The following is a 20,592-nucleotide window of genomic DNA, read 5'->3' as shown; positions in this document are numbered from 1 at the left end:
GGGCACGCCATAGCTTATGAAAGTCGAAGGCTCAACAGTGTTGAGCAAGCTCTAGGAATATATGAAAAGGAACTTCACACAATTCTACATGACTTAGACTCATGGAAGCACTATTTATTGGGGACTCCTTTCATTCTGCGAACGGATCACCAAAGTCTTAAGTACTTCATGACGTAGACCAAGCTCTTTGACAAACAAATGAGGTAGGAAATTTTTATTTTTCAATTTCATTTTCATATTGCTCACATTGCTAGAAAGCATAATCAAGTAGCTGATACACTCTCAAGACAGTCGAGAGTGAATGCGGTTTCGATAGCAACTCACAATGATCTATCTTCTATGATAGATGAGTATGCTATTGATCCCGATTTAAAGAGATGTGATTTCAGCCCTTGCACTAGGGAAGAAAGAGGAACCATTTACTTTACAAGATGGTTATCTTCTCTATGGAAACAGACTATGCGTTACTAGCTCACTCCGTGAGAAAGTAATGTATGAATCTCATGCTACTCCTTATGCGGGGGATAGAGGGATTCAGTCTACCCTAAAGGGGATTGAAACATATTTCTATTGGCCTACCATGAAAGCAAACATACAAGAGTATGTTTCTAACTGTGTGGTATGCCAAAAGACGAACTTTGATGGAGGGAAGCAACCCGGATTGCTTCAACCTTTGCCAATCCCTAATTCACCATGGGAGAGCATATCCATGGATTTTATCTTTGGATTTCCTAAGTCTATCCATGGGAATACGGGAATATGGACGATAGTAAACAGGTTCAGTAAACAAGCTCATGTTATACCTGTCAAAAATACTTTCAAAGCCCATCAAATGGCTACCCTCTTCATTTCACAAATCTTCAAGTACCATGGCTTGCCAATGTCCATAGTGTTGAATAGAGATCCTAGAATGACCAGTAATGTCTGGAAAGGTCTCTTTGAGAATTTAGGGACAAGGCTAAACTTCTCTTCGGCCTATCACCCACAAACGGATGGCCAAAGTGAAATAGCTAACCTAAAAATCCTTGATCTACTAAAAGCCTATGTAACGGAAGTAGATCAAAGATCCCAATGGGAGAAGTACTTACCCTTGGTGAAGTATGCCTACAATAATATTGTACATACTTCCATGGGAAAAGCACCTTTTGAGGTAATTGAGGGAAGATTAAAAAGTCCCCTGCTACTTAAGATACACGTGAAGATCTTAGCTGCAGATGAGTATAGCCGAGACCTACAAGAATCTTTCCAAAAGATTAAGGATGCTATCTCTATCTCATAGCAAAGGCAAAAGGCTGCTGCCACTATGACATTTGGAGCACATTACCGCTCAGATAGACGCACAAAAACAAAGGAAAATTTCAAGTCAAAAAATCTCAGGAGCGGAAATGCTGGAGTCAATACTCGCAGTAATGGTCCTTCAGCAATGCACGCGGTAATCGGCCCGGCTACATTTCCGTGTTTATTTTCGCCGTATTTACCGCCAGTATTACCACGACCATTACCGCACATGCGAGTATTTTTTAAAAAAAGCAGATGACCATTTGGATGGTCATTCGTAGGACCCATCCAAATGGTCATTTGCCTTTTTTTCCTATACATTTAATAAATAAAAAAACAACAATTTCATTGCACCAAAACTTTGGACCAAAATCAAATGTTTAATTATATTGGAGAAACTGTTCATTACAAAATTGCCCAAATAGGCGATGCATGGCGGCTATACAACTGTGGCCAAAAGAAGACTTTGGGCCAAAATCAAGTGTTTAATTATATTGGATATTACAAAATTGCCCAAATAGGCGATACATGGGGGCTATACAACTGTGGCGAAAAGAAGACGCGCGGGCCCCAAAACACTTGGAGGATTGAGCTACTCGGATCCTGGGAACTCTCGAGGGACTCCTTGACTCTGGAAAAGAAAAAAACAACGAAACCTTTAATTAATACAAATGGATACATAAAGCTGCATGCAATGATTTTTTTTTAAAAAATCACACTTACAGGCTGTAGTGTACGACATGCATTTTCAAATTCTTCACGATTGATTTGTTGTTTTCATACAGCCAGCACCATGTATCTGTGGATCTCTCAGCTTGGACGGGTCATAGTAATATTTTGTTGTATATCAATTAAAAAATATCACAAACCTAACCTTATTACCACAATTAAATCAATTCAAATGAAAATACGCACACTCACAAATTTATCTTTCCATGCTGCTTTTCTGCCCGAGCCGTAGTGCGTGGGCATTTGCTGCGCCCTCGCCTCCACCTACCGAGTGTGCGCCCTAGCACTTGCCGCTCTCTTGTCCTCCAGCTCGCCCTGGGCTTTCTCCCACTCCTCGCCGTGAACATTTCCAAGGTGATAGTTGTGACCCTCATATTCAAATGTTCGCTTTGCCACCCTCCGCACACTAGACTTCTTATTTTTCAAGAAATTCTTGATGTATTCCTCAAGCCACTGCCTGGAGAACTCTTCCACTTGTGGATTAGGGAACCGCATGAGCAATGTCGTGTGAATGTACGTCAAGTCGCCTGGGTCCTGATCTTTGAAAGATTTAAAGCAATCTTGGTATGTCGAGTGGATCAGCTGATTAAGGTGCCCTCAAAATGTCCTCCCCAAAGAGGAACCTAGATCCACCTGCCCCCCTCGATGTATATAATAGTAGTAGCCACGAGCGTCTTGGGCGGGCACATCGCGGTCCTCATCCTCATGTGGAGCTCCAAGGGGTGAGCGAGGAGGTCGGGGTGTAAGAGGAGGTGAATCTGTAGCACTGCCCCCTCCACCACCAAAGCAGTACGAGCCACTACCTCGACGAGAGGGTGAGCCACCACTACGGGAAGAGCGCTGGCCACCCGAAGAGCGTTGGCCCAAGCCCGAACCGCTGGGTGGTGTAGGCGACGGATAACTCAACGGTGCGGGCATGGATCGCTGCGAATGCAAGGTGGAGGGAGCTGCGGGTGACGGGAAAGTTGAGGGTAAGGTGGAGGGAGGCCCACTGGGAGGCACACTCTGCACGCTCGGAGTGCCGACGCCCGGTGTCGCAAGTGGTGAGAGCCCATAGGCAGCCAACTATGCTGGTGTGTACCGCCCTCGAAGACTCTGCTACGAGGATAGCCACTCTGCCTGGGCGCGGTATGCCCTCTCGAGGTTGGGGTCATGTACTACATCTCGGAACCATCGAAAGCCGAAGGTGGATTGTGATTTGTGGGAGGAAGACTGTGAGTAGTAAGCATCACAAGCGTCCTCGTAAGAGAGGCCCTCGGCGAGAAAGTCCTCTATGGATCGATAGCCGATCGTAGAAGAGGATGCCATATCCTACAATTTCACAAAACAAGGGACCCTAATTAACATTGGATTCTAGTCAAAGTGAGATTCTTTATTGCATAGGATTCTTCCTTGCATAGGATTCCTCCCTGCATAGGATTCCTTTTATCTCCTATTTAAGAAATGGTTTATGTGCTTATTTTTTTTGCATCCATTTAGAGTGTGTGTGTGTGTGCTTCTAATTAATCTATTGTGTGTGTGCGTTAGTGTGTGGCAAAGAAATTAATATAGTGTGTGTGTGTGTTGGACCTTAATCTAACGTTGGTCGTCTCAGTGACCATTGGGGTCTCAATCAACTTCATCGCACACCCACATGGAGGTATCTTTTGGTATGTTAATGCTAATGGAGGTATGTTTTGGTATACTAATGCATGCCCAAGCACACACTAATGCAAGCGTTAGTGTGTGCTTGTAACGCATGCACACACTAATGCTCGCATTAGTGTGTGCTTGTGCACTAATTAGTGTGTGAAAACACACCAATGCATGCACACACACCCTAATGCATTGGTGTGTTTTCACACACTAATTAGTGCACAAGCACACACTAATGCAAGCGTTAGTGTGTGCTTCTAACGCATGCACACACTAATGCTTACATTAGTGTGTGCTTGTGCACTAATTAGTGTGTGAAAACACACCAATGCATGCACACACACCCTAATGCATTGGTGTGTTTTCACACACTAATTAGTGCACAAGCACACACTAATGCAAGCATTAGTGTGTGCATACCTCTCTACCACACACCAATGCTCACAATAGTGTGTGCTTGTGCATGCATTAGTGTGTAGATTGTGCACAAATTAGTGTGTGCAAACACACTAATTTGTGCACAATCACACATTAATGCAAGCATTAGTGTGTGTGTGTATAATGCATGCATTGTGCCTAAAAAAGTGTGTGAAAACACACTAATTAGTGCACAAGCACACACTAATGCAAACATTAGTGTGTGCTAGAGAGGTATGCACACACTAACGCTTGCATTAGTGTGTGCTTGGACACAAATTAGTGTGTGGAAACACACTAATGCATGCACACACTACTGCTTGCATTAGTGTGTGTGTGTGTATAATGCATGCATTGTGCCTAAAATAGTGTATGAAAACACACTAATTAGTGCACAAGCACACACTAATGCAAGCATTAGTGTGTGCTAGAGAGGTGTGTGCTAGTGTGTGTTTGGGCACAAATTAGTGTGTGGAAACACACTAATGCATGCACACACTAATGCTTGCATTTGTGTGTGTGTGTGTGTATAATGCATGCATTGTGCCTAAAATAGTGTGTGAAAACACACTAATTAGTGCACAAGCACACACTAATGCAAGCATTAGTGTGTGCTAGAGAGGTATGCACACACTAACGCTTGCATTAGTGTGTGCTTGGGCACAAATTAGTGTGTGGAAACAAACTAATGCATGCACACACTAATGCTTGCATTAGTGTGTGTGTGTGTATAATGCATGCATTGTGCACAAAATAGTGTGTGAAAACACACTAATTTGTGCACAATCACACACTAATGCAAGCATTAGTGTGTGTATAATGCATGCACACACTAATGCTTGCATTAGTGTGTGTTTGGACACAAATTAGTGTGTAGAAACTAACTAATGCGTGTGTGTATAATGCATGCACACACTAATACGGGCATTAGTGTGTAATTTGTGCACAAAATAGTGTGTAAAAACTAACTAATGCATGCACACACTAATGCTTGCATTAGTGTGTGTGTATAATGCATGCACATAAACACACTAATGCATGCACAAGAACACACTAATGCAAGCATTAGTGTGTGCTTGTAACGCATGCACGCACTAATGCGGTCATTAGTGTGTGTATAATGCATGCACACACTAATGCAAGCATTAGTGTGTGATTGTGCACAAAATTGTGTGTGTGTGTGCGGGTGTGTACAATGTATGTGTGCATGTTAGTGCATGTGTGTGTGTGCGCAATGTGTATGCATATTGTGTGTGTGTGCATGTGTGTATGTGTTTGTGTGTGTGTGTAGAAGAACGAGAAGAAAGAGAGAGAGTTTGAGCACTTACATTCGTGACCTCGATCACTTGGATATGGTGGGGATGGAGATGAAGAGAGTAATAGAGGTTGGAGATGGAGAGGGAGAAGGAGAGAGAGCTTGGAGATGGAGAGGGAAACAGGCCCACACAGAAGAGGAGGTCGTTTTTGAATTTTTGGCATTCAATTTTGCGGGGGCACGTTGGTGCCCCCTTTACTACGTGCCCCCTTTATATAAAAAAATTTGCTTGGGATTTTACCGCGAGTATTACCGCGCCTGTTACCGCTGGTATTACTGCTAGTATTACCGCAAAAACTTCTGATGAGACATTAAGGTTATGCCGATTGCATGACCTCTTGTACCCACCTCCCCTCTATCTTTAATGAGTGTCAGTCATGTCAGTACCAACATTCTTGATTTTTCTTTTTCTTATTTAATTTTTTCTTATTTAGTGTGTGGTCGTGTGTGCAGGACGATTGGGATGATGTGGGTCCGTCGGTTGGCGCGGAACGAACTCGATGGTTGAGCGAGCGATTACCATACCCATGTACGCGATGTAAGCGTGCAATTGCACGGCTTCGGCGTATATGATTGGCTCACGTGGATGATTATGGGCTATGGGACGATCCGAGAAAACGCGCTCGAATGGAAACTAGCGATCCGAGGGTTTTGGCATCCATTGATATCGCTCCCCATTGGAGTGTGATCGGGGGCGGAGGGCGGGAGGAGCATGTGCTAGGAAGCAGTCATGTGAGGGGGGCCACACCCGCCGTCCGATGTGGGTGGGTCCACACGAGCGCATGCGCATCCTACATCCACCACATATGGAGACCTCCCCACCACCCCGCCCCACATGGAGGTGGAGGATGATCATTTGCACAATATGGTTGAGGATCTTCTTGCACGTGAGGCAGCGAATGAGTGTGAGCCTGAGTGTGCATGTGAAGAAGCCGCCCAAAAAACCAAAGATTCATTGCTAGATGCAGCACACACCGCTCTTTACGAGGGATGCTCCTACTCGATATTACGAGCGTCTCTTGAGATCTTGAATATTCAAGCAATGTTTGGATGGAGCAATGCAGGGGTGGATGCACTATTGAGGTACGTTTAAGTGTAATAAGTGTTAGTTGTGATTTTTTTTCGTGGTTATATGCAATAACGAGTGTTCTTTAATTATGTCATAGGCTATTAGGCAAGATGATGCCTAAAGGCAATCATCTTCCAAAAAATCAAAGGAAGGCACGACAGGTGGTGACAGGGCTTGGGATGGACTATGATCACATACATTCATGTGTCAATGATTGCGTGCTATTCCGCAATGAATATGCAAGGCTTGATGCTTGCCCCGAGTGTGGAGAATCAAGGTACAAAGAGGGAATGCAAGGAACCACAATACCTCGCAAGGTTCTTCGTCATTTCCCCCTCATTCCCCGCATCAAGCACATGTTCAACACCAAAGGAACAAGTGAGCTTCTTACATGGCATATGACAAATCGCTCCACCGATGGGGTTATGAGAGTGCCGGCTGACTCGCCGGCATGGCAACACATTGAGCAGACATGGCCGGAGTTTAGAGAAGAGCCTCGTCACTTGAGGCTTGGTCTGGCTAGGATGGAGTAAACCCATTTGGGCATCGGTCTACCTCATGGAGTACTTGGCCAGTGGTTGTTGTGAACTACAACATTCCACCAAGGGAGTCAACCAAGAAGGGGAACATTTTGCTCTCTCTTCTAGTCCCAGGAAAACACAAGGTGAAGAACATGGATGTATATTTAGCACCTTTGATTGAAGAGCTTCAAGAGCTATGGAACGGCATAGATGTTTTTGATGTATCAAGACCACTTCGTGATCGATGCACAATGATCAAGTGCATTCTCATGTGGACCATGCATGATTACCCCGGGCTTGGAGAGATTTCTGGTAAGCTTATACTTTGTGACGCTCTTTAATGTCTTTGCATTGGTCACTTATATGCGGTTATGTCTTTTGTTTTTGTAGGACTATCGACATCTGGACATAGGGCATGCCCAACTTGTGGACCCTCACTCGTGATAGAGATACCCGCTCTACTTGGTAAGGTGATCTACCCCAATAACCATCGCTTCTTGCCGCCCACACATCCATCTTATGCTCCACCGTGCAATGGGATGGAGCCACTCCATTGGACCATGGCCGATTGGGCAAGACATTGGAACGAGCATCACAACACATTGCCTCCTCCCAATGATCCACCTAGGGGTATGTCTAGGTACTCTATTTTCTTATCACTACCCTATTGGGCTTCATTAAAAATCCAACACCTATTGGATCCAATGCATGTGTTCAAAAATGTTGGGCAAGCTATATGGGATCACATAGTAGGCAAGAAAGATTCATTGGGGGCTAGAGAGGACATGAGGGCCATAAGGAGGCTCCCTCCTTCGGCCACACCTCGCATGGGGCCTCGGGGGAAGAGAGAGAGAGAGAGAGAGAGAGAGAGAGAGAGAGAGAGGTGGACCAAGCATGAGAGGGGGGGTATACTCTCCCACACACATACACACACATTCTCTCATTGTGTGGAGTGAAAAATGCAAGAGCTCAATCTCCTTATGCAAGTTTGTTGAGAAGTGGAGAGCCTACACCAACACTCTTGGCTATGGAATGCAAATCCAACCAAGAGCCATGCTTCAATGCTTAAGCTTTATATCTTCTTCATCTTCATTATTATGCTACTATGTTATGCTAAGCAAGAAGAGTGATGATAAGTGAGAATATATTTCTTTCTCCTATGGAATGTTTCTTCTTCCTCTTCCCTACCCTCATTCCCCGCAAGCTCTCTCCACCCTCGAAGGTGTTTGAGGCCTTGGGACTGAGGCTTGGGATAATTAATGCTTTTTGCAAAGTTTATGTTACGCTCTTGATGCATGAATCTTTCCATCTTCATAGCATCACCAAGGTCACAAGGAACACAAAGATTGTATTGTAACAAAGTCTCTCTTGATGGGAGAATATATAATACAAATTCCTTTTGGAGGGGGGAGCGGCTCCAAGTAAATCCGGTCCTCATCTGTTGTCATGTTCTCTAATACTCTCTCTCTTGCAAAATTATTGCTCATGCCAAGTTAATTAAGTACTATGTTTATGTTGCTACCATCAATTAAGCTCACCTCCAAGTTCTCAAAGTAATCTCACAAAAATACTCACTCTAGTTCTTTGAATTCCGCTATTCTCAAAGTTCATAGGCCACTTACATTACACAAAATGCATCTAAATGCTTAGCAATGATGCCCCATACCCCACCTATGCTTAGTTTTTTATTTTGAAGTGTAAATTCCTACTTATGATGAAATTATTGGCGATGACAAAATCTACAAAATACTGTGAAGTGCTTACCTCAATACGTAGAGCTCTTACCTGTGGTTGCAATGCAACAAACATGAATGCAATGTGACAACCAGGGAGGGAGTAGGAGGCACGAGAAGGAGAGAAGTGAGCGTCATTAGCTCACGCTGTGTATTTCATTATTCAAAACTTAATAATAAACATTTCAAAGTTGACTTTTATACCTTAGCCAAGGTATAAAATGTGTAATGTCAGACACCCAAGACCTTTGAGGCTCCACACTTATTGTATCTGCAACTCACGTACACTAATTGACCTGTGTTTTACATCTTGGAACTCTTACTGAGCCTGTAAGACGTTACAATTATCATAATGGCTAATTAAATCGGAAAATTACAATACATGGACATTTTGAAAAAAATGTGAAAAGTGTGTAACTCCAATATTCACTGCTTCTTCATATTCATCTTTGATGTGCATTCATAAGGCTTCAATCTTTAGCAGCTCCTGTTAACTGACGTCGGCTCAATTAACAACAACAATAGCTTGAGAAGCTTATTGCAAGATCTAAAGCTACAAGATGATGAGAGATCATGTTTATTGGTTACAAGGTGTGTTTTGCCGCTTAAATTTTTTCTTTTGAATAGGATTTAACCCTTATCTAGCATAATAATAATCCATAATCACAAATTTTGACAGACATGATGTCTAGGGTGAGAGTAGGTATATATGAGTGTATGAAATAATTTTGGCTAAATTTTTGGCCAAATAATAACCGTTTTTAGTAATTTCCTTTCCTTTTAAATATACTAAGGATACAAATTAATAAACAGAGCTAAAAAAGTTGAAATCAAGTTTTGAAAGAAAACAACAAATCTACAAAGCAAGAGCTTTGAGCATGTTAACTTTGCAAGGATTTGGCACAAGTCAAAATTTGGGCAACTTATGATGGACTAAAATTGCAAAAATGAGGGCAATTAACAACCGGCCATGAAAATGATGAGCCGTCTCAGCCACACGTGGTATACCATAAAATAATGTGATCAAACAAGGTAAGAATACAATTAACACTCCGGGTAGGTCAAGCACATATAGGCAAACTTGGGCAGGTTATACCTCATTTTCATTTTGTGTGTGTGTGTGTGTGTGTGTGTGTGTGTGTGTGTGTGTGTGTGTGTGTGTGTGTGAGAGAGAGAGAGAGAGAGAGAGAGAGAGAGAGAGAGAGTCTAGCTTCTTGTTGGGTTTCCACCTCCTACGGACACTTAGAGCCTCGTTATTCAACTAGATTTCACATGTATGAACCTTACCCATGCAGGATGAATTGTGAATAGTTCACACAAAAAAAAAATTCATCACAAGAATTGCACATATAAAATCCATGATGGGAATTTTGCAAAGAGCCAGGGGCTTTTAGCAGCCCAGCTAACAAAGATGCTCTAGAAATCAACCAATGATATAATATTTGATTTTTTACACAATTTGGACAATTATAGATGCAAGTCTTTGTATTTTATTGATTCCCAAAACAAGTGCATATGTAATTATGAGCTAGACCTAGTGGGGCTATAAGCTTTTAGATTGCATTTCTTAATCCTTGGACTGAAAGAGAGTGGCACATCTCTTTATTTATGACCTAAAACCATATGGCAAGATATAAAAGTCAAATTTTATATTATTTTTGCAAGCTCATTTTGGATAATAAAGCTACACGTGTTTATAGGAGCTCTATGTATTCTCCCTCTTTCTTCTGAAGCGCATAACTCTCTCACAGATGGTATGTTTGGAGTGTCGTTACTTCTATTGCATTCGTAGGTGAAAGCTCTACATGTCACCAATGTACTATGTCTAACCTCCTTCTAAATATTTTCATAACTAACATTACATAATCGAAAATACATTTTATGCATAGGAGGGGTGTTGGGGCATCATTGCTAAGCTAATAGGTGCATTTGGGACTGAAAATAGTTAGGTCAAATTTGCCTTGCAGGTATTAATCGCAATTTTGGAAATTTGTCAAAAATGGGATTTGAAACCTTAGACACTCTCCTTTAGTGTTTTCCTATCCTATCTATAAGTTTGGTTGCGTTTGGACTTCATTTGCTTGGTGAAATGATGAGATTTCTTTCCGGTGTTGTAACTAGTTTTTGCTGCCTGACATGCGATCAAGTGTTGTTTTGAGTAAGTAGGGATTGAATATGTTTTCCAAGAGATTGACAATCTCTTGTAGCCTCCATGCACTAGTCAGATGAACTCCATCCCATGGTTTGACATTCTCGCTATCTCTACAATAAGATAGTTTTGAGTAAGTAGGGATTGAATGTGTTTTCCAAGAGACTCACAATCTCTTGTAGCCTCCATGCACTAGTCAAATCAGCTCCGTCCCATGGTATGACATTCTCGCTATCTCTATGATAAGATAGCTTGGCTTGGAAAGCAAAGGGCTCAACATTTTGGCGCCATTGCTAGGGACAAGGTAATCTAAACTAGAGAAAACCTCAAAGTTTTAGTAACATTGTCCAAGAACTTCCTCTTGGTTCACCTAGAGTAAAAAATCTTTGTTTAAAAATTGCACGGTTGAGGTGTGTCTACTTCAGCTATGTAGAGGTGTCTTGGGAATAGTTGTACTCTTCGAGAACATTCTAGGCTTAGATTAAGATGTCTTTGAGTGGTTGATGCATTAGACTATGTGAGAGCCTAAAGGTTGATGCTCATTTCATTATGAAAAACAAGAAAAAACTCAATGTTAGTGGACACTTTCCACTACCTATTGCCGATTTGACTAGGAGTAGGGTAAGTAGATATCCAGGTGGATTTTTGACCTATCTCACCACATGAGGTGTCATCAGTGAGTCATCTTGGGGAATTTTAGAGATTTCCGGACTGAAATATCACCATTAAGCTAGGAGAACCAAAAAGACCAACAATTTAGATCATAACTGATCTTGGAAAAGCCATAGGAAAGCTTTGGTAAGCCAAAAAACAACTTTAGGATAAGATTTTAAAGTTTGAACAAAACATAGATTATTATCTCTATGGTGGTTTATTCTTTATTTAAGTTTTTCTTGCCAAAAGCTTTTGGAATGCTTTATTTGAAACCTGAATGATGTCAAAAGATAAAAAAAGTTCATCTATAGTCCAAGGAAGTAACCGTTCAACACCATCGACACCATACCAAGTAAAGACCAAATCTTTTTGCAAGAAGTATAAGGATTTGGAGTTCAATTAAGTGTGAAGTTTTATACTGACAACATCTTTACCTTGACAACAAAAAATGAACAGGTGAGGATTCAAATTGAATCCAAACTGGGCAAGAGCTTGAGACATGCTTTAAAACTCTTTGTTTTGAAATTCTATGTCACCAAAAGTAGAAAAAAGTGTGATTCTGGTCAAAAAGGTATTAATCACGATTGATATCCCTTGCCCTAAAAGCAAAAACTTCTTACTCAATGACCATACCATAGCCTATAATATAGTGCAAGGAGATACTCATTCAAGCTTGAAGCCATTTGGACTTATAAGTTGTCATTTCAATCTAGGTTGCACTGAAATCCAGAAATAGACACAAAACTTGGCCCAAGAAATCGAAAACTGAACCAAATTTCATGAAACTTGGCAGGTGACTTTTTTAAGGGATAAACATCTAATACAAGTTCAAAAAGTGGGACAAATCTGTGATTTTGACCTAAGAGATATCGAGCAATGCAATAGGCGGACCAGAGGCCGTGAGCGAGGGACGTGTACGTAGAGGCAGATGGCGGGGTAGGCAGCACCCTAGCATATAGATCTCTTTTTTTATATGTAAAGAACGCTTTGTGAGCACTAGCCGCTTCAATGTAAGTTGGCTAGACCAACTGTCACGTTGTGTAAGCTGGCCTGCGCGAGTTCAAGGCCTGTGAGCTGCTTGCTATCAAAGTTTTACTCCTCTAGCATGGCAAGGGATGAAACAATAGCATCCCTGGAGATTCCCGGCAAAAGCCATTAGGAGAGTTAATTCATTCGATAGCGTGTATAGGCAGAAGAAATTTCTGAAGTAGCCCATTTTTCCATCGCGGACGACGCGCAGCGTAGCGAGGCAGGCGGGTGCTCATCTGGTGCAGACGACGACGACGACGAAGAAGTAGAAGAAACCACCTACGTTGAAGTTGATCTATGGCTCCTGCCTGCTGCCATGCCTTGGAGAGCCACAGCGGTTTGGAGGTTGTGCAAGAGCTGGGGCCAAGGCGGGCAAGGCCTTGTTCTCCTCTGCACGGACCAGGAAGCGAACACGCAACGGGTGGCTTGCAAAACCATCAGGTCGCATGTCATTAAACTTCGACCATGCCCTAGCCCTAGCAGCAAGAAGCTGCGAACACAGCAGCTGGATCAAGGCCAGGACTCGACTGATCATGGGCATGATCTCTCCTGTACAAGAAAAAGAAAGCTCACCGCAGAGGAGCACTTCACAGACACCCAACTCCGATGGGAGGCCCAGGTGCTTGAGTACCTGAGCGACATACCCGGCGTCCTCCCCCTTGTGGCCACCTTCGAGGGCGATGACACATGCTTCCATCTCCTCACTGCCTTCTGCGATGCTGGTGATCTGCTTGCCAAGCTAGACTCTCGCCCTCCCCTCTTCAAGCTTGACGATCGTGAGGCTGCTCCCATCATTGCCAGCCTTGCTCGAACCATTGCACGCTGCCATGCCCGAGATATCATGCATCGTGACATCAAACCAGGAAACATTCTCTTCCGCCACATCATGAATGGCAGCGATGTGCAAGAGGCAGTCCTTGCAGATTTTGGCTTGGCAGCAACCCTAGCTCCAGGAGAGACTCTTTGCGATTGTGTCGGAACCCCACGCTACCAGGCGCCCGAAGTTATAAAGGGCTGTTATGACCACCGTGCAGATATTTGGAGCCTAGGCGTAGTTGTGCACGTGCTTCTCACATCTACTCTACCCTTTGGCATGCATTGCCTCCCTCGTGATGCTTCTATCTGCGCCATCCATGAAGCCATCCTCTGCAACCACCTGGAACTGGATGCCTTTGGCCTCTCATCCTCGGCAAAGGACCTCCTTAGGGGGCTACTTGGACAGAAGCACTGCTGCTACAAAATGTGCGTTCCCTTTTTTGTACATCTCCGTCTTTGCACTGCAATATCAAGACAAACCCCCCATTTCTTGTGGATGTAGGCAATCTGTCGAACCACGTAAATCTCACTGTCTCCTGCGTCCTACACTATTTTTCAGTTATGTTGCATCCAACACCAGTCTTGCATGTTTCATATTCCATTGAGCTCTTTCATGTCAACATGCTGATTTTTGAAGTAAAGGTAAATCTTGCAGCAATCTGCTTTGTTTGTTTGCACGACTAGGTGACTATGAATACTCAATATCGCTCCCAGCAGAAAACAAGAACCCTTGTCATATAATAATAGGACATATCTGCAAAGTGCAGGTGGTAATTATGGGGCACAAACAACGTCGTAGAATGCACAGTTTGCAAGTTTTCCGCTAAGGCCACCGTAGTTTATTATATGAGCAAGGTGGCTATTAATTTTGTTACATGGTCTGAACTAGTCTTGCTCGGTGGGCGTTGCATGAGAGAGAGAGAGAGGGAGAGAGGGAGAACATGAATGTCAGGCATGTTCGTTGCATTTGTATTCCAGCTCTGCGGTGCTGGCCTTTCCCACCCGCACCTCATCCTCCTCTTCAATCTCATGTATCAAGTGCACTCGTTGCGGCTTGCATGCCCTCTACATGAATCACCCACCTATATGTTCTACGGGTAGCAGAATTTTGTCACTTGAGCCTGCAGATACTGGATTCTAGCTCAATGCAGACTTTCGAAACATCTTTCGACACATGTTTGATGGAACGTCAAGTGGTAGGCACACACAAGCTTCCCCTAGAACACAATTAGGTGAAGGAACACAATGATCTTGAACACACAAGAAAACATTTTTTGCCTACCATGATGGTGTGCCCCGTCTATGTAGTGAGAGGAAGGTCTTACCCAATCTTAGGGGCATCGTTTAGTTCTCTTGTGCAAAAGTGACAATGATAAGATCACGGAGGATAATTTAACACATCTTGCAAGTGTGTAAATAAGTAGGACGTGTTCCACTTGGACTAAGTGGTGAAGGGCTTGGGTAGGTGGGCTGGTGGTGAAAAAGGCTAAAATGTTGAGGGATTTATGCGATAGTGGTAACCCACTCTTACTTGTTTTCAAGAGCATATGGTGGGAATGAGGGCTTAAAATAGTTAAATAGACCAAATTACATGCAGGTAATTAGCAATGTGGGGGTGGATCTGAGGGATAGGTGGCGGTGACAAGGGAGGTGTGGAGCAGAGGTAATAGCTATATCAGGTGCATAGTGCTTAAGCCAAGTTCAGAAGCACTATAGTAGAATTGAGTAATGAGCTATGTCCTAAGCTCGTGGGGCCAAGCTAGATGAGGATGATTCCAAGGTAAATGGGGCACGCAATAGGCCACATGTAGCAGGCTAAAATTCTAAGTGCTTGTATGCATGCTAGGGGCATCAGATGGTGACAAGGTTGATCGAGTGGAGGAGGCTGTAGAGCAATGGCTAGGACAACATATGTTGTTGGTGGTGAATGTGGTGAGGGGCTAGTGACGGTCTTTGGGTAGATACAATGTGTCAAAAAATTGACTTAGCTCGACTTGCTATTGTAGCATGGCAAAATGGGTCATGAGACATCAATTTCATGAGGTTGTTTGCAAGGCCATGTACTTTTTCACATTGCTTCCTTGACTTTCTGTTTGCTGGAGAATTCTCGCTCGGAAGGTGTGATTCCTCACTTTGCATAGGCATATCTTTCTTTGTAGCTCTCATTTCATCTCACAGATTGTGTGTGCAAGTAGTGCTCAGCAAGCTCATTCTATACAGCCCTCAAATTCTAAAATCGGATGAACTTTGATACTTCAATTGAGTGGTCAGAAATCTCTTCATTCTCAGCTTTGAGTTGCACTTTTAATCACTCATTTTAAGTATTGCTAGAACTTTTTAGTCTCATTCCTAATTAGAAGGTGTGTATGAGTGTGAGTATCTGGGAGCATTCAATGCTCAAGGCCTTTTTTGGTGAGGTGAGAAGCATGAAATCTTCATTATTGGCAAGGCACGTGAGAAAACTCCCTAATTTAAGGGACTTTTTGAATTTTTGAGGGGACCACAATTTACAAAGGGCATCAACCCTCTTTTTTTGGGTGTCTCGTGCACTTTCTTTACAATCCTACTATTGCACATTGTGCCCTCCATCAAGCCTCACAATCTTCATTACCTACCTAGTGTACCTATTGTGAGTGTTTTTTAGGAGCTCCCTACTTGTCACACACTCTCAGACAAGCTTTAGCCTCATGTTTTCCACCAATTTCATCAAGAGCTACACTAACCCACATTGTCAAAGCCTTATCTTCTGCAATCAACCCATCGAAGTGGCACCAATTGCCTCAAGCCTACCATGTGAGCTATTGCTCATGTTCACCCTGTTGCCTGTTCAACACATTGTACCACCACCCTCCTGTCAGTAACCTTACTTGTTAGTTCTGCTCATCTCCTGCTCGACAACATCACCCCACATATGTTGTGCTACCAACAACCACCCCATATTGCAAGCCTGCCATGTGTCGTTGTGCCCAACCTAGCCATTGCCCATTTTTATCATTTGTAAGCCGTGCAGCCATAGAATACCCAAATGCAAATGAAAGAAAGTAGCACTACTAAATATTAGATAGATTCATAAGCTCAAAATTTTTCTCTAAGATCATATGGACACCATCAAAGTGTTGAACTCTATGGTTGTATGGATGCTCTTGCACCTCTCAAAGCTCGGAATAAGATCATATGGACACCATCAAAGTGTTGAACTCTATGGTTGTGTGGATGCTCTTGCACCTCTCAAAGCTCGGAATGACTCAACCTTGGTAGACTAATGCATGAACTCATCTACCATTAGATCCAAGCCTCGGATTGAGGAGATAATGTAGGTAGAGAAGTAATAGGGTCAACATATTTTTCCTGAATACACGAAAGATTCCCCCCACTTTTGACGTGTGTGATTTCTTAGCCATGCGCCTCTGCTCCTCTTGCTGTTGTGACCTGGCGTTGTCAACCTCCTGCTCGAGCCCTGCTACTTGTCGTAGCCCTCTTACCACTTCACCCTTCTCTCCTCCCTCTAGGTTCTCTCCTCTCTTCTTTTTATGAGGTATGAGGTATGGGTAGGAGATTTATGAGAAGGAATCTGCGAGATATAAAATGAACATATTTCTTCTGAAGCCATTAGGAGAGTTAATTCATTCGATAGCGTGTATAGGCCGAAGAACTTTCTGAAGTAGCCCTCGCGGACGACGCGCAGCGTAGCGAGGCAGGCGGGTGCTCATCTGGTGCAGACGACGACGACGAAGAAGTAGAAGAAACCACCTACGTTGAAGTTGATCTATGGCTCCTGCCTGCTGCCATGCCTTGGAGAGCCACAGCGGTTTGGAGGTTGTGCAAGAGCTGGGCCAAGGCGGGCAAGGCCTTGTTCTCCTCTGCACGGACCAGGAAACGAACACGCAACGGGTGGCCTGCAAAACCATCAGGTCGCATGTCATTAAACCTCGACCATGCCCCAGCCCTAGCAGCAAGAAGCTGCGAACACAGCAGCTGGATCAAGGCCAGGACTCGACTAATCATGGGCATGATCTCTCCTGTACAAGAAAAAGAAAGCTCACCGCAGAGGAGCACTTCACAGACACCCAACTCCGATGGGAGGCCCAGGTGCTTGAGTACCTGAGCGACATACCCGGCGTCCTCCCCCTTGTGGCCACCTTCGAGGGCGATGACACATGCTTCCATCTCCTCACTGCCTTCTGCGATGCTGGTGATCTGCTTGCCAAGCTAGACTCTCGCCCTCCCCTCTTCAAGCTTGACGATCGTGAGGCTGCTCCCATCATTGCCAGCCTTGCTCGAACCATTGCACGCTGCCATGCCCGAGATATCATGCATCGTGACATCAAACCAGGAAACATTCTCTTCCGCCACATCAATGGCAGCGATGTGCAAGAGGCAGTCCTTGCAGATTTTGGCTTGGCAGCAACCCTAGCTCCAGGAGAGACTCTTTGCGATTGTGTCGGAACCCCACGCTACCAGGCGCCCGAAGTTATAAAGGGCTGTTATGACCACCGTGCAGATATTTGGAGCCTAGGCGTAGTTGTGCACGTGCTTCTCACATCTACTCTACCCTTTGGCATGCATTGCCTCCCTCGTGATGCTTCTATCTGCGCCATCCATGAAGCCATCCTCTGCAACCACCTGGAACTGGATGCCTTTGGCCTCTCATCCTCGACAAAGGACCTCCTTACTCGAATCCTCTGCAAGGACCCCGATTCGAGGCTCACATTGGATGAGCTCTTGTGTCATCCATGGTTACATCTCAATACAGCAAGTGATCTTGTCACTGATCATCAACAGATCGCCAATGTAGTTGGACCGGCCTCGACGCGAATAACCAGTCAAAAGTGCATATCAGAAGCTCAATCTGTGATGCCAGCTAATTCTAATTTGCAGCAAATGAATGGAGGCAAATTGTCAGACGTAACAACGTCCCGCACAGATGCTGCAGCCAATCAGGAGAATAAAATGCTGGATAGTCAGCCCGCTCCCAAGCCCAGAAGAGTCGGCGTGGCTATGAGGAGAAAGTGCTACCGACGACAATGGGCTAATGCCCTGCCCGAAAATATTGCCATGGTAAGGGCGGTGTGATCCCGATAGTACAGTTTGTTTGATGGAACGGACAACTGCATCTGATCTCATCAAGCGGTTTGACAATATATCATCTACTACCATGTTAATGTGGGGAATTAGTTGTAACAATATGCAGGTTGGCAATATATAAAACCATATTGACCTACAATTAGTGTCAAAATCAGAGATCAGGTGAGTGTACGTCCCTTGAGGCCACTGTACTGTTGCTAATTGCCAGCTCAAGCACTCATGAGTCACAAAAGAAGACACGAGGAATCGGCTCTGTTCTAACGATAATAACAAACTACAGTCAGTCTCACAGGGATCGAAGGCAAGCTCATTAAATTCGAGCTCAACATTCTGTTTCTCCATCATGCTGCATGTTGATGAAGGTGATCAGCCTCAATTATATAAAAGCTTACTGACCAATTTGAAAGGGAAAGTCAGTACTCTACTGTGAAATATTGAACCGATGTGTAGAGAATTGTTGAGGCAGTACATTATACAATTAGAGAGTGAATTGACACTCCTAACCAGCTTCCAAAGAAGCAGAGATATGACATCGAAAGAATGCAAAGCATTGCAGGTGAAGGTCCTGATTATTCTGCAGGACCCTGAATTATTGGAAAAGCAGCTCAAAATAAAAGAGAAGTAGCAGATTGACTGGCTACAACCAACAGCGAAAGAGACTTTGCAAAAGGTAAATCAAACCAGTGGGAATGTCTCTGGAATTAATTATAACAGGGGGCTTCTTGGACAGCAGCACTGCTGCTACAAAATGTACGTTCCCTTTTTTGTACATCTCCATCTTTGCACTGCAATATCAAGACAAAGCCCCCATTTCTCGTGGACGTAGGCAACCTGCCGAACCACGTAAATCTCGCTGTCTCATGCGTCCTACACTTTTTTTCAGTTATGTTGCATCCAACACCAGTCTTGCACGTTTCATATTCCATTAAGCTCTTTCATGTCAACATGCTGATTTTTGAAGTAAAGGTAAATCTTGCAACAATCTGCTTTGTTTGTTAGTGCATTGCACTCGTGCACGAATCGGCGATATTGAGTATGAATATGAATACTCAATATCGCTGCCAGCAGGAAACAAGAACCCTTGTCATATAATAATAGGACATGTCTACAAAGCTTGTCACTTTGAGCCTGCTCAATGCAGACTTTCGAAACACCCCTGTGTATGCGAAAAAGCTGGGATAATATTAAAGAGTGTGAGCAACATCATGGACACAACACTCCTTCATCAACGGGAAGCTGAAGAGGTTCACAATGGGGCACCTGCCCCCTTTGCCTTTGCCCGAATATGGCCACCAACGGTAATCTCTGGCCTTCGCACTTTCTTCTCAAAAGATGGCCCACGCTATGAAAAGAGGGCCCATTGATGGCCAAGGCCTGGCAAGGGCCGTGTTGCCATTTGACCGTGTCCACCCATCGGTCCCCCTAGTGTGACACTCGCCTTCAGTTCATATCCTTGTTGCATACAGAGGACGCTCAGATTGTCGCCCAAAACATGCCTTGCAGCTTTGTGTGTCCTTGGTTACTGTACAGTGCTCGAAAAAAACCTAGGTTTAGTGTAATCCCGTTCCCACCTACAAATTTTGAAAATTACCTCTAAATTTTATATTTGAAGGTGAGAAAACCGACCAAATTTTGAAAAAATTACTGTAACTCGGTGTAAAAACCTTCAAATTTTGTCAATTCACCTCTGTCGTTTCACATCTGTAGGTTTGCCAAGTTTTTGGAAAAAAGTTTTTTGCGAGCACTGCCTTGGTAGCACGATCTAGTTGAAGAAATGCAAAAACATCGTGTGTCCGGACCTGCCCATCAGTAGGCAGCCTCGTACCCCCAGAACAAAATGATGTTCACCCACTTTTCAACGTCGAACATGGGGAGGCTTTGAACTGCCAACACCTCACACAAGACGGACGTCTAGCCATGAGGCCACAACCAATTTTTTGTGCACCTTTCATCACAATTTAAATATTTGTTTCTAATGGGTAGTGTAAATTGTGTGTGCAAACGAAAAGATTGATGCCAAGCGCTCTTGTCCGCAATCTGAACCCGCCCATAGTTTCAAATCGTCTCTAGCTACTAGTTATTGTCTGCAAACATTAATTCTCCTCTTTGTAGCTTAAAATTGGCATCACAAACTCTTCCAGGTGATTCAATAAAGGTACATG

At 43.8% G+C, this 20,592-nt stretch overlaps 1 protein-coding gene and 1 pseudogene across 1 annotated transcript; both read left to right on the top strand.

Moving 5' to 3' along the window:
* Window positions 1-12,739: 12,739 nt before the first annotated feature.
* LOC147428645 (calcium-dependent protein kinase 4-like) lies at window positions 12,740-13,792 on the top strand (annotated as a pseudogene).
* Window positions 13,793-17,069: 3,277 nt separating this feature from the next.
* On the top strand, window positions 17,070-19,661 carry LOC147428644 (calcium-dependent protein kinase 20-like). Its single transcript, XM_086497193.1, has one exon. It carries the CDS (start codon window positions 17,114-17,116, stop codon window positions 18,416-18,418), a length of 1,305 nt encoding a protein of 434 aa, XP_086353319.1. The 5' UTR covers window positions 17,070-17,113; the 3' UTR covers window positions 18,419-19,661.
* The last annotated feature ends 931 nt before the right edge of the window (window positions 19,662-20,592 follow it).

Source organism: Adiantum capillus-veneris, chromosome 23 (genome assembly GCF_014529385.1).
Source record: "Adiantum capillus-veneris isolate H3 chromosome 23, ASM1452938v2, whole genome shotgun sequence".
In the NCBI taxonomy this organism is placed as follows: Eukaryota; Viridiplantae; Streptophyta; class Polypodiopsida; order Polypodiales; family Pteridaceae; genus Adiantum; species Adiantum capillus-veneris.
The sequence above is the reverse complement of the archived record's forward strand: the minus strand, read 5'-3'. Positions and strand labels throughout refer to the sequence as shown.

Bases quoted from the DNA above. Each gene is read 5' to 3' on its own strand.
- LOC147428644 (XM_086497193.1), top strand. From the start codon at position 17,114: ATGGCTCCTGCCTGCTGCCATGCCTTGGAGAGCCACAGCGGTTTGGAG.